The 14,219-nt window shown below is 42.2% G+C and overlaps 1 protein-coding gene across 2 annotated transcripts in view; it reads right to left on the bottom strand.

Annotated features, from left to right (window-relative positions):
• The window catches only part of CTNNA2 (catenin alpha 2), a 2,255,723-nt gene that overhangs the window by 1,795,083 nt on the left and 446,421 nt on the right, over positions 1-14,219 (bottom strand). For both annotated transcript variants that reach the window (XM_066572940.1, XM_066572941.1), the window contains exon 5: positions 10,737-10,856. In XM_066572940.1, coding sequence (XP_066429037.1) covers positions 10,737-10,856 — 120 coding nt within the window. The remainder of the gene's footprint in view (positions 1-10,736; positions 10,857-14,219) is intronic.

The raw sequence follows: 14,219 nt of genomic DNA, 5'->3' as shown, positions 1-14,219 counted from the left end.
TACTACTAGGAGCTACATGGACTGCTGCATTACTACTACTAGGAGCTACATGGACTGCTGCATTACTACTACTAGGAGCTACATGGACTGCCACATAACTACTACTAGTAGCTACATGGACTGCTACATTACTACTACTAGGAGCTACATGGACTGCTGCATTACTACTACTAGGAGCTACATGGACTGCTGCATTACTACTACTAGGAGCTACATGGACTGCCACATAACTACTACTAGTAGCTACATGGCCTGCCATATTTCTACTACAAGTTGCTACATGGACTGCCACATAACTACTACTAGTAGCTACATGGACTGCTACATTAATACTACTATGAGCTACATGGCCTGCTACATTACTACTAGGAGCTACATGGCCTGCTACATTACTACTAGGAGCTACATGGACTGCTACATAACTACTACTAGTAGCTATATGGCCTGCTACATAACTACTACTAGGAGCTATATGGCCTGCCACATTACTACTACAAGGAGCTACATGGACTGCTACATTATTACGACTAGGCGCTACATGGTCTGCTACAGTATTACTACTAGGAGCTACATGGTCTGTTACATTACTACTACTAGGAGCAACATGGCCTGCAACATAACTACTACTACTAGGAGCAACATGGCCTGCAACATAACTACTACTACTAGGAGCAACATGGCCTGCAACATAACTACTACTACTAGGAGCAACATGGCCTGCAACATAACTACTACTAACAGAAGCTACATTGTTTGCTACATAACTACTACTAGGAGCTACATGGCCTGCCACATTACTACTACAAGGAGCTACATGGACTGCTACATTACTACTACTAGGAGTTACATGGCCTGTTACATCACTACTACAAAGAGCTACATGGTCTGCTACATTACTACTACCACTACTACTACTACTAGGAGTTACATGGCCTGCTACATTACTACTACTAGGAGCCACATGCTCTGTTATATTACTACTACAAGAAGCTACATGGCCTTCTACATTACTACTACTAGGAGTTACATGGCCTTCTACATTACTACTACTAGGAGCTACATGGCCTTCTACATTACTACTACTAGGAGTTACATGGCCTTCTACATTACTACTACTAGGAGCTACATGGCCTTCTACATTACTACTACTAGGAGCTACATGGCCTTCTACATTACTACTACTAGGAGCTACATGACCTGCTACATTACTACTACAACAAGCTACATGGACTGCTGCATAACTACTACTAGGAGCTACATGATCTGCTACATAACTGCTACTAGGAGCTACATGGACTGCAACATTACTACTACTAGGAGCTACATGACCTGCCACATTAGTACTACAACAAGCTACATGGACTGCTACATAACTACTACTAGGAGCTAAAAGATCTGCTACATAACTACTACTAGGAGCTACATGATCTGCTACATTACTACTACTAGGAGCTACATGATCTGCTACATTACTACTACTAGGAGCTACATGACCTGCTACATTACTACTACAACAAGCTACATGGACTGCTGCATAACTACTACTAGGAGCTACATGATCTGCTACATAACTGCTACTAGGAGCTACATGGACTGCAACATTACTACTACTAGGAGCTACATGACCTGCCACATTAGTACTACAACAAGCTACATGGACTGCTACATAACTACTACTAGGAGCTAAAAGATCTGCTACATAACTACTACTAGGAGCTACATGATCTGCTACATTACTACTACTAGGAGTTACATGGCCTGCTACATAACTACTACTACTAGGAGCTACATGATCTGCTACATAACTGCTACTAGGAGCTACATGGACTGCAACATTACTACTACTAGGAGCTACATGACCTGCCACATTAGTACTACAACAAGCTACATGGCCTGCTACATAACTACTACTAGGAGCTAAAAGATCTGCTACATAACTACTACTAGGAGCTACATGATCTGCTACATTACTACTACTAGGAGCTACATGGACTGCTACATTACTACTACTAGGAGCTACATGGACTGCTGCATTACTACTACTAGGAGCTACATGGACTGCTGCATTACTACTACTAGGAGCTACATGGACTGCCACATAACTACTACTAGTAGCTACATGGCCTGCTACATTACTACTACTAGGAGCTACATGGTCTGCAACATAACTACTACTAGTAGCTACATGGACTGCTGCATTACTACTACTAGGAGCTACATGGCCTTCTACATTACTACTACTAGGAGCTACATGGACTGCTGCATTACTACTACTAGGAGCTACATGGCCTTCTACATTACTACTACTAGGAGCTACATGGACTGCCACATAACTACTACTAGTAGCTACATGGCCTGCTACATTACTACTACTAGGAGCTACATGGACTGCTACATTACTACTACTAGGAGCTACATGGACTGCTGCATTACTACTACTAGGAGCTACATGGACTGCTGCATTACTACTACTAGGAGCTACATGGACTGCCACATAACTACTACTAGTAGCTACATGGCCTGCCATATTTCAACTACAAGTTGCTACATGGATGCTACATTACTACTACTAGGAGCTACATGGACTGCTGCATTACTACTACTAGCAGCTACATGGACTGCTGCATTACTACTACTAGGAGCTACATGGACTGCTACATTACTACTACTAGGAGCTACATGGACTGCTGCATTACTACTACTAGGAGCTACATGGCCTTCTACATTACTACTACTAGGAGCTACATGGACTGCCACATAACTACTACTAGTAGCTACATGGCCTGCTACATTACTACTACTAGGAGCTACATGGACTGCTACATTACTACTACTAGGAGCTACATGGACTGCTGCATTACTACTACTAGGAGCTACATGGACTGCTGCATTACTACTACTAGGAGCTACATGGACTGCCACATAACTACTACTAGTAGCTACATGGCCTGCCATATTTCAACTACAAGTTGCTACATGGATGCTACATTACTACTACTAGGAGCTACATGGACTGCTGCATTACTACTACTAGCAGCTACATGGACTGCTGCATTACTACTACTAGGAGCTACATGGACTGCTACATTACTACTACTAGGAGCTACATGGACTGCTGCATTACTACTACTAGGAGCTACATGGACTGCTGCATTACTACTACTAGGAGCTACATGGACTGCTGCATTACTACTACTAGGAGCTACATGGACTGCTGCATTACTACTACTAGGAGCTACATGGACTGCCACATAACTACTACTAGTAGCTACATGGACTGCTACATTACTACTACTAGGAGCTACATGGACTGCTGCATTACTACTACTAGGAGCTACATGGACTGCTGCATTACTACTACTAGGAGCTACATGGACTGCCACATAACTACTACTAGTAGCTACATGGCCTGCCATATTTCTACTACAAGTTGCTACATGGACTGCCACATAACTACTACTAGTAGCTACATGGACTGCTACATTAATACTACTATGAGCTACATGGCCTGCTACATTACTACTAGGAGCTACATGGCCTGCTACATTACTACTAGGAGCTACATGGACTGCTACATAACTACTACTAGTAGCTATATGGCCTGCTACATAACTACTACTAGGAGCTATATGGCCTGCCACATTACTACTACAAGGAGCTACATGGACTGCTACAGTATTACTACTAGGCGCTACATGGTCTGTTACATTACTACTACTAGGAGCTACATGACCTGCCACATTACTACTAAGAGCTACATGGTCTGCTACATAACTACTACTAGATGATACATAGCTTGCAACATTACTACTAAGAGGTACATGGACTGCTACATTATTACGACTAGGAGCCACATGCTCTGTTCTATCACTACTACAAGAAGCTGCATGGCCTGCTACATTACTACTACAAGAAGCTACATGGTCTGTTAAATTACTACTACTAGGAGCTACATGACCTGCTACATTACTACTACTAGTAGCTACATGGACTGCTACATAACTACTACTAGTAGCTATATGGCCTGCCACATTACTACTACAAGGAGCTACATGGACTGCTACATTACTACTACTAGGAGCCACATGCTCTGTTACATCACTACTACACGAAGCTACATGGCCTGCTACATTACTACTACAAGAAGCTACATGGTCTGTTAAATTACTACTACTAGCAGCTACATGGAGCGCTACATAACTACTAGGAGCTACATGGCCTGTTACAAAACTGCTGCAAGGAGCTACATGGCCTACTACATTACTACTATTAGGAGCTACATGGCCTGCTACATAACTACTACTAGGAGCTACATGGACTGCTACATTATTACTACTAGGAGCAACATGGTCTGCTACATTACTACTACTAGGAGCTACATGGCATGCTACATTACTATTACATAGACTGCTACATTACTACTACTAGAAGCTGCATGGCTTGCTATATTACTACTACAAGGAGCTACATGGCCTGCTACATTACAAGTACTGGAAGATACATGGCCTGCTACATTACAAGTACTGGGAGATACATGGCCTGCTACATTATTACTACTAGAAGCTACATGGCTTGCTACATTACTATTACTACTACTACTACTACTAGGCGCTACATGGCCTGTTACATCACTACTACAAAGAGCTACATGGTCTGCCGCATTACTACTACAAGGAGCTACATGGCCTGCCACATTACAAGTACTGGGAGCTACATGGCCTGCTACATTATTACTACTAGAAGCTACATGGATTGCTACATTACTACTACTACTACTACTACTAGGCACTATATGGCCTGTTACATCACTACTACAAAGAGCTACATGGTCTGCTACATTACTACTACTACTAGGCGCTATATGGCCTGTTACATCACTACTACAAATAGCTCCATGGCCTGCTACATTACTACTACACGGAGCTACATGGCCTGTTACATCACTACTACAAATAGCTACATGGCCTGCTACATTACTACTACACGGAGCTACATGGCCTGTTACATCACTACTACAAAGAGCTACATGGCCTGCTACATTACTACTACACGGAGCTACATGGCCTGCTACATTACTACTACTAGGAGCTACATGGCCTGCTGCATTATTACTACTACTAGGAGCTATATGGCCTGTTATATCACTACTACAATGAGCTCCATGGACTGCTACATTACTACTACTATTACTACTACTACGAGCTATATGGCCTGTTACATCACTACTACAAAGAGCTACATGGCCTATTACAGTACTACTACCAGGAGCTACATGGCATACTACATTATTACTACAAGGAGCTGCATGGCCTGCTACATTACTACTACAAGAAGCTACATGGTCTGTTACATTACTACTAGGAGCTACATTGACTGCTACATAACTACTACTGGGAGCTACATGGTCTGCTACATTACTACTACTGGGAACTATATGGACTGCTGCGATACTACCCCTGGGAGCTACATGGCATGCTGCATTATTACTACTAGGAGCTACATGACCTATTATATTACTACTACAAGGAGCTACATGGCTTATTACATCACTACTACAAGGATCTACATGGCTTATTACATTACTAGTACAATGGGCTACATGATCTGCTACATAACTACTACTATGAGCTACATGATCTGCTACATAACTTCTACGAGCTACATGGCCTGCTACATTACTACTACTAGGAGCTCCATAGACCACTACATTACTACTACTAGGAGCTAGATGGCATGATACATTACTACTACTAGTAGCTCCATGGACTGCTACTACTACTAGGAGCTACATGGTCTGCAACATAACTGCTACTGGGAGCTACATGGCATGCTGCATTACTACTTCTAGGAGCTACATGGCCTGCTACATAACTACTACTTCTAAAAGCTACATGGTCTGCTACATTACTAGTATTAGGAGCTACATGCCCTACTACATTACTACTACTACTAGGAGCTACATGGCCTACTACATTACTACTACTAGGAGCTACATGGCCTGCTACATTACTACTACTACTAGGAGCTACATGGCCTACTACATTACTACTACTAGGAGCTACATGGCCTACTACATTACTACTACTAGGAGCTACATGGTCAGTTACATCACTACTACAAGAAGCTACATGGCCTACTATATTACTAGAACACGGAGCTACATGACTTGCTACATTACTACTACCGGGAGCTACATGGCCCGCTACATTATTTTTACTAGGAGCCACATGGTTTGATACTACTACTAGAAACTACAGGGCCTGCCACATTACTACTACAAGGAGCTACATGGCCTGCTACATAACTCTAAGAAGGAGCTACATGACCTGCTACATTACTACTACAAGGAGCTACATGGCCTGCTACATTAATCTAAGAAGGAGCTACATGACCTGCTACATTACTACTACAAGGAGCTACATGGCCTGCTACATAACTCTAAGAAGGAGCTACATGGCCTGCTACATTACTACTACAAGGAGCTACATGACCTGCCACATTACTACTACAAGGAGCTACATGGCCTGCTATATAACTCTAAAAAGGAGCTACATGGCTTACTACAAGCAGCAATATGGCTTACTACATGGAGCTACATTGACTGCTCCATAACTACTACTAGGAGCTACATGTTTTACTACATAACTACTACTACTAGGAGCAACAGGACCTGCTATATTACTACTACTACTACTACTACTATTACTACCACTAGAAGTTACATGGACTGCTATATTACTACTACCAGGAGCTGCATGGCCTGCTACATAATTACTACAAGGAGCTATATGGCTTCCTACACAACTACTACTACTAGGAGCTACATGGCCTGCTACATTATTACTACTAAGAGCTAGATGGACTGCTACATTACTACTACTAGGAGTTACATGGCTTTCCACATAGGTACTACTAGGAGCCACATGGACTGCTGCATAACTATTGCTGGGAGTTACATGGCCTGCTATACAACTTCTTCTAAGAGCTGCATGGCCTGCTACATAACTATGATTAGGAGCTACAGGGCATGCTACATAACTACTACTAGGAGCTAGATGGTCTGTTACATTAGTACTACTAGGACCTACATGGCCTGCTACATTAGTACTACTAGGATCTACATGGCTTTCCACATAAGTACTACTAGGAGCCACATGGATTGCTGCATAACTACAGCTGGGAGTTACGTGGCCTGCTATATAACTACTTCTAAGAGCTACATGACCTGCTGCATAACTACTACTAGGAGCTACATGGCCTACTATATCACTACTACCAGGAGCTTCATGGCTTGCTACATTACTACTACCTGAAAATAAGACATAGCATGATTTTCCAGAATTTTTGAGGATGCCAAATTATTTTTCAGGCTTTTTGAGGATGCTTGAAATATAAGCCCTACTCCAAAATTAAGCCCTGCTAACAGTTAATTAAAAAAGTCAATTTAAATAGTGTCCAGGCAGCTATACATGTAAAAAAGTTAAACCTTTTTGAACAAACATTAATATAATACCCCGTCTTATTTTCGGGGAAACAGGGTACTAGGAGCTACATGGCCTTCCACATAACTACTACCAGGAGCACGTAAAAGTTATGTGCTATTTACTAGATAGAAGATAATTTGCTGATCAGATTAGATCTTACCGCTGAGACACCTACTGATCCCAAAAAGAGTGGTCCTGTGTTCCCCACCCTTCCCACTGCAGGGTTACTACACCCCTGCACTAAGGAGGAGACTGAAGGAATCCTTGTCAAAACAAAGGGATGGCTATCACAGCTTGGCCTAGGTTAGCATTTAAGTTATATTGCTGTTCTGTTGGCAGGAACTCCTTGTCCTTCCAGGACTCCGTAGGTTAAGGTAGTGCTGGTCGCACAAGGATGCCGACACTTCATTCACTTTTAATTGGACTGTGAAGATGCCAGAGCGGCACCAACTCTGGTATTTCTGTCAGCCCCATTGCCATGAATGGAGCACTGACTGCCAATGCTTGACCAACGCTTCCTTCGTGTTGATGTTACTGCGGGGTGAGATGCGACCTCCGCTATGACAGGTAGAGCAGGACATGGGAGTTCTCTTCTGGAGATTGGCGAGGGTCTCACCAAGTTATTGGCTGTCCCATAGATAGGTGATAACTTGTAATTTTGGTATAATCCCTCTAATCAAAGTAATGATCTGGTAACAGCAAATTGTTCAAAATGTTACTCTGTGCTCCTCCTTCTTTATTACTCTGCACTCATCCTTCTAGACCTCTCCTCCTCCTCTACTTTACTCTGTACTCATCCTTCTAGACCTCTCCTCCTCCTTCTACATTACTCTGTACTCCTGCTAGACCTCTCCTCCTCCTATATTACTCTGCACTCATACTACATTACTCTGTACTCCTTCTAGGCCGTTTATCCTCCTTCTATATTACTCTGTGCTCCTCCTTCTAGACGTGCCGTGTCCTCCTCCTTCTATATTACTCTGTACTCCTGCTAGACCTGGCCTCCTTCTCTTTCTATATTACTCTGTACTCCTTCTGGGACTGTCCTTCTCCTTCTATATTACTCTGCATTCCTCCTTCTAGACCTGTTCTCCTCCTTCTAAATTACTATCCACCCCTCCTTCTAGTCCTATTGAAATCAGTGGAACTAGAGATGAGCGAGCACCCAAATGCTCGGGTGCTCGTTACTTGAGTCGAACTTTCAGTGATGCTCGAGAGTTCGTTTCGAGTAACGAACCCCATTGAAATCAATGGGCGACCCGAGCATTTTTGTATATCGCCGATGCTCGCTAAGGTTTTCATTTGTGAAAACCTGTGAAATTCAAGAAAGTGATGGGAACGACACAGAAACGGATAGGGCAGGCGAGGGGCTACATGTTGGGCTGCATCTCAAGTTCCCAGGTCCCACTATTAAGCCACAATAGTGGCAAGAGTGAGACCCCCCCAGCTGTGGCAGAGAAGAACGATGTTAGCCCATTGAATTCAAAGGAGCCGGCAATACAGCTGGCTCCATTGAAAGCAATGGGCTGCCGGCGATCGCAGGATGAATTGTCGGGAAGGGGTAAATATATAAGCCCTTCCCTGCAATTCATCCAGAAATGTGTAAAAATAAAAAATATATATATACTCACCTGGTCCCGGCAAACGGAGTTCAGCGCGGCCAGCGGCAGTCCTCCTGAACTGCTCTGAACAGCTGTGAGTAGTATTCAGCAGCCGGGGATTTAAAATCCCCGCCTGCTGAATGAGCTGCCTCTAATTGGTCACAGCCTGACCAATCAGAGGCAGATCTCACTCACACACCCATTCATGAATTTATTAATGGGTGAGTGACTGCTGCCTCTAATTGGTTACAGCCTGACCAATCAGAGGCAGATTCCACTCACACACCCATTCATGAATTTATGAATGGGTGAGTGACTGCTGCCTCTCATCTGATTGGTCCCATCTCTAAGTGGAACTTATTTTGCAGTACCAATTCTGCCCACTGCATAGAGCTACAGCAAAACATCTAAAAATGGGACAATCCCTTTAAGAGCATTTTAAAATAAATAGTAATAATAACAACAGATTGCTACTTTGTTATTACTGGGAGCTACATGGACGGCTACATAGGCTGAGGACTCAACATTGGTTTAAAGGGGGTTTCCGGGCAATTAATATTGATGACCTATCCTCAGGATCAATAATTGATCGGCTAGAACCCCGACCAATCAGCTGTCTGGATATGAAGTGGAGGCTGATCACTCTGAACTCTGTATAGTGGCCGCTGCTGGTAATTGCAGGCACAGTTCTTATTGACTTCAATGGGTGCTGTACCAGAGGATAGGTCATCAGTAACAATTGTCTGGAAAGCCCCTTTGATTTCGGAGGCTGTTGGATCGGTCCCATACATTGTAGGCACACCAACAGTAAATGCAGTGGACTCTAGCAATGTGTGGTTAATTCTACATTTCATATTGAATCATGTAGCAAATCCTTTACTTTTATTTCATTGACCAAGACTGAAACCATACATTGTACTCCAGTTATATCGAGAGCTGCATTCATAATTCTGCCGATTGCCATCATTGTCTAGACAGATTCAACTCTAACAGGCTAGATGAGACCATACAATCTGCACTTAGTTGCAGTGCATCATGGGTAACATTATTTCTTTTTGTCCTAAATCATTACCTGCTGTAAGCAGTACAACTTATTGATGCTGTGTGCAGACACTGAATCAGGAGGGAGCGCAAGGAGATATGAGCGCCTCTAACCCAGTGGTAACCGTAAACTAGCAGGATTTGTAATGCAGCCTTGAATGTGACTAGAGTAGAAGATCAGATAAAATGAAAAATAAGGCAAAGTTCAGCAAAAGTCCATTAATCCAGCATCTAATAATTCAAACAATCCCTGGCCCTTGTTTCCAGCACAGAATTGTCATATAACGTGCAATTTCACAAAAGCAGAAGACTGAGCGGAGGCCACTGATTATATACTATAATTGCACACTTGATAATCCAGAATACTTTATAATCTGACACCTACCATGTCCCATTGATGTTGAATTAAAGGAATTTTACTGAATCTGCAAGTTTACTTCACACTTTAGCTGGAAGAAAATGTGTCTGGCACATTACAATTCTAATGTCTCGTTTTACTGTAGTTGCTCCTGCCAACCAGAAGGGGGCAATAAGTGTGTAATTTCACTATAGAAGAGGAGTAACTTCACCTCTAGGCAATGTTACCTGAGTATATTACAAATCACAGTACCTGCTGCCTTCTCGCTGCTACGTAATTTAGTTTAACCATCTCTTTGCCAAACTCTTTGAAGCGGTGGGCGAGGTCTTGCTCATTTGTTGCATTTTTCACTGTTTCAAGAGCTTCTTCTACCTGAACGGGGGAAAAAAAATGAAAAAGTTGACATCAGCAGTGCCTGCTATATCCAGTTGTGCCCAAACCAAATAAATCAACAGCACGATTCAGTGGAACCATTTCTTTATTATAAGTTAGGATTTTACTTTTATATTAGAACTGTTTGATTTGTTTTAATTCAAGCAATGAAACTTAATAAATGTATTAATTCATATGCTGTGTATAAGAAGAAAAAAAAATACAAAAATAAATAAATATATATATATATATATATACATAGACGAAAGCCCTCACTGCCTGCCTGACTCACTGACTGACTGACTCGCCACTAATTCTCCAACTTCCCGATGTCGTAGAAACATGAAATTTGGCATAAGCATAGATTATGTCATAAATAGGAAAAGTTAATGGTTCCCAACTCGATTATTCAATTCTAAGCGCAAAAGAATTAGCTTCCAAACTTACCTACGGAATCTAATTCTCTCCCTTCCTGATGTCATTTTATATAAAGGAAATGTTGCATGGTTACCTCCCCGTGGTGTTTCCTGGGTAACGCAGAGAACTATGCAAAATGGTGAACATATGTTTTTCCTCAGTATCTCTAAAGTAACCACGACTTCATAAGATTTTTCATGTGAACACCAGATAAACACCAGTACCAAATTAACTCTGGCGAAGCCTGGTATATCAGCTAGTACATATATTACTAATGGGGGCGCTATTGCATTGATACCTGTGGAAAATGATTTGCAACATCTGTGGTGAACAATGGTACTGCAAGTGATGGGAGTACATTGCAAAAAGATTTGTGGAAAACATCTTGATAAATGGCAAATCCCTCATTTTAATCTATAATAAAGCCTCCACAGTATATATTATATCAGGTGACAACTCTTATAAGAGGTGATGAAGATAAATAGCTAGCCAAACCCTGCCTTCAGTATGATATATATATATATATATATATATATATATATATATATATATATATATATATATTTCTGTTGTCTGTCCTCTTACTGCCAAATAATTGCACCAATCTATACCACATTTGCATTTGCCGCATAGGTAAATCAGTAGCTTTGGAGGGTATTAGACCGGGTTTCAGCTCTCTAGGACCTTCTATTCTCAACATATTCCCCCCAAAAATCGGATGCTGAAAATTCCCAGCAGACTGAGGCACGACTACAGTCAGACACAAAGAACAGACACGGATTCCTCACTTTGCTCTGATTGGCTGAGCTGCTGTGAGGATTTGCACAGGCCGAGGCCTGATTGGTTATGACCCTCCGTGTTCCGCAGTATAAACCAGTCTGGTAAGAACTGTGCTTGCGGCTCAGTTACTGCTCAGTCCCTGCTGTCCTCCTCCTGACCATGACAGGCACAGGGGCTCCGTGTGCTGCAGTATACCAGCACATCTAACTATAAACCTCTCACATATATGTATATTGGGAATATACCTCACATATGTGTATATACTTCGGAGAACATACCCCATATATACAGTGGACATAAAAAGCCTCCCCACCCTGGTAAAATGCCAGGCCTTTGTCATGTTAAAAAATCTGACTGAAATGAATCATTTCAGGTTTATTTCCACCTTCAGTGGAACCTAAAAGAAAAATAATAATGTGGTTGCATAAATATACACACCCTAAAATGAATACTTTGTTGCTGCACCCTTTGACTTTATGACAGCATTCAGTCTTTTTAGGAAAGTGTCCATCAGTGTGGCACATCCTGACTTGGCAATCTGTGCCCACTCTTCGTTGCAAAAGTTCTCAGAATCTGTCAGATTATGAGACATCTCGTCTGTAGCGCCCTCTTCAGGACACCCACGGATCTTCAATGGGATTCAGGTCTGGGCTCTGGCTGGCCATTCCAAAACTTTGATATTCTTCCAGTGAAGCCATTCTTTTGATGATTTGGAGGTCTGCTTTGGGTCGTTGTGCTGAAAGGTGAAAGTCCTCTTCATCTTCAGCTTTTTAGCCGAGGCCTGAAGGCTTTGTGCCAACATGGACTGATATTTGGGACTGTTCATAACTCCCTCCACCTTGACCAAAGCCCCAGTTCCAGCAGCAGAACAGCCCCATACATAATGCTGTCTCCACCATCTTCACTGCAGGTATGAGGGTCTTCTGATGATGCTTAGTGTTGGCTTCTCGCCAAACATACCTTTTGGAATTATGGCCGAAACGTTCCCCCTCGGCCTCTTCAGACATAACATGTTCCCCACAGACTTCTGGCAGACTTGATAGAGGTTTTGGCAAATAGATCAGCCCCGTAGTGATTAGTTTTTTAATAACTCTGTCTGACTGTATAAATGATACAATTTTGGATGCATACTGTGACCACTAGGTGGAGCTAACTACAAACAGATTTTTATAGCTACAACTCTGTATGCAGTGAGCCCTCTAGTGGCAGAGGCAGCTAGTGCGAGGACTGTTCTAATAGTGCAGAACCAGGCCTTCTCCTGCTGTGGGACTCATAAAAGACGTGTACTCTGTCTCTTCAGCTTCATCTGCAATAATCACATAGAAATGTTCCGTTTTGTTATATATTTCTGAACATTTGTTGCAGCTTTTCATCTTAAGACGACTTGTATTTTAGATCTTTTGCTCCTTTCATGCCGGCTGTTTTATAGATGCTGTGACTGGATTGTGTCTTCAGTTTTATTTTTCGTCTTATGAAGATGAATCCTTGTCCTTGGTGACATGAAGTTCACACATTGTTCTCTGGTTTCCTAGAAATAAATACCCCGCCGGCTCCACAGAGACCAAGGTCCTCGGATCCTTCTCTGAAGTTTCTTCCTCCCGCAGCGGTTTCATCTCTTATGACAATTTTTTTTTTTACTTGTCTGTTTGATCCCGCTTCGAGTCCATCCGAGGTCCCTCAATTTAAGATTTTAAGTGAAACATAGCCCCTTGGCAGAATAACCGCAGGTAAACGTCCGGTCAGCACGGCAAATGTGTCACAGCACAGCGGTGGAACTCTTCTGTTCTGCAATTTATCATACCAGGAGCTGCTGAAATAACTCGGGGTTATGGAAGAAATTGTGTTGCTGCGATGCTGCATCTTCAGATAGGATGACTTAAGGGGGTTGTATGGAATTAGAAGAACATGGTTGCTCTTTCCTTAAAACAGCATCCCACTCATCCACAGGTTGTTTCTGGTACTGCAGCTTAGCATGATTTACTTTAGTGAAGCAGAGCTGCAATACCTTCAACGACTTTCTTTCCAATACTGAGCAACCCCTTAATAATAATAATCTTTATTTATATAGTGCCAAACATTTTCAGTAGCGCTTACAAAAATGGGGATACAGAAAGACAAAAGTACAAAAACCACAGTTACATATAGTAATCAGTTGATGGAAACAGT

Source organism: Eleutherodactylus coqui, chromosome 7 (assembly GCF_035609145.1).
Source record: "Eleutherodactylus coqui strain aEleCoq1 chromosome 7, aEleCoq1.hap1, whole genome shotgun sequence".
In the NCBI taxonomy this organism is placed as follows: domain Eukaryota; kingdom Metazoa; phylum Chordata; class Amphibia; order Anura; family Eleutherodactylidae; genus Eleutherodactylus; species Eleutherodactylus coqui.
The sequence above is the reverse complement of the archived record's forward strand: the minus strand, read 5'-3'. Positions and strand labels throughout refer to the sequence as shown.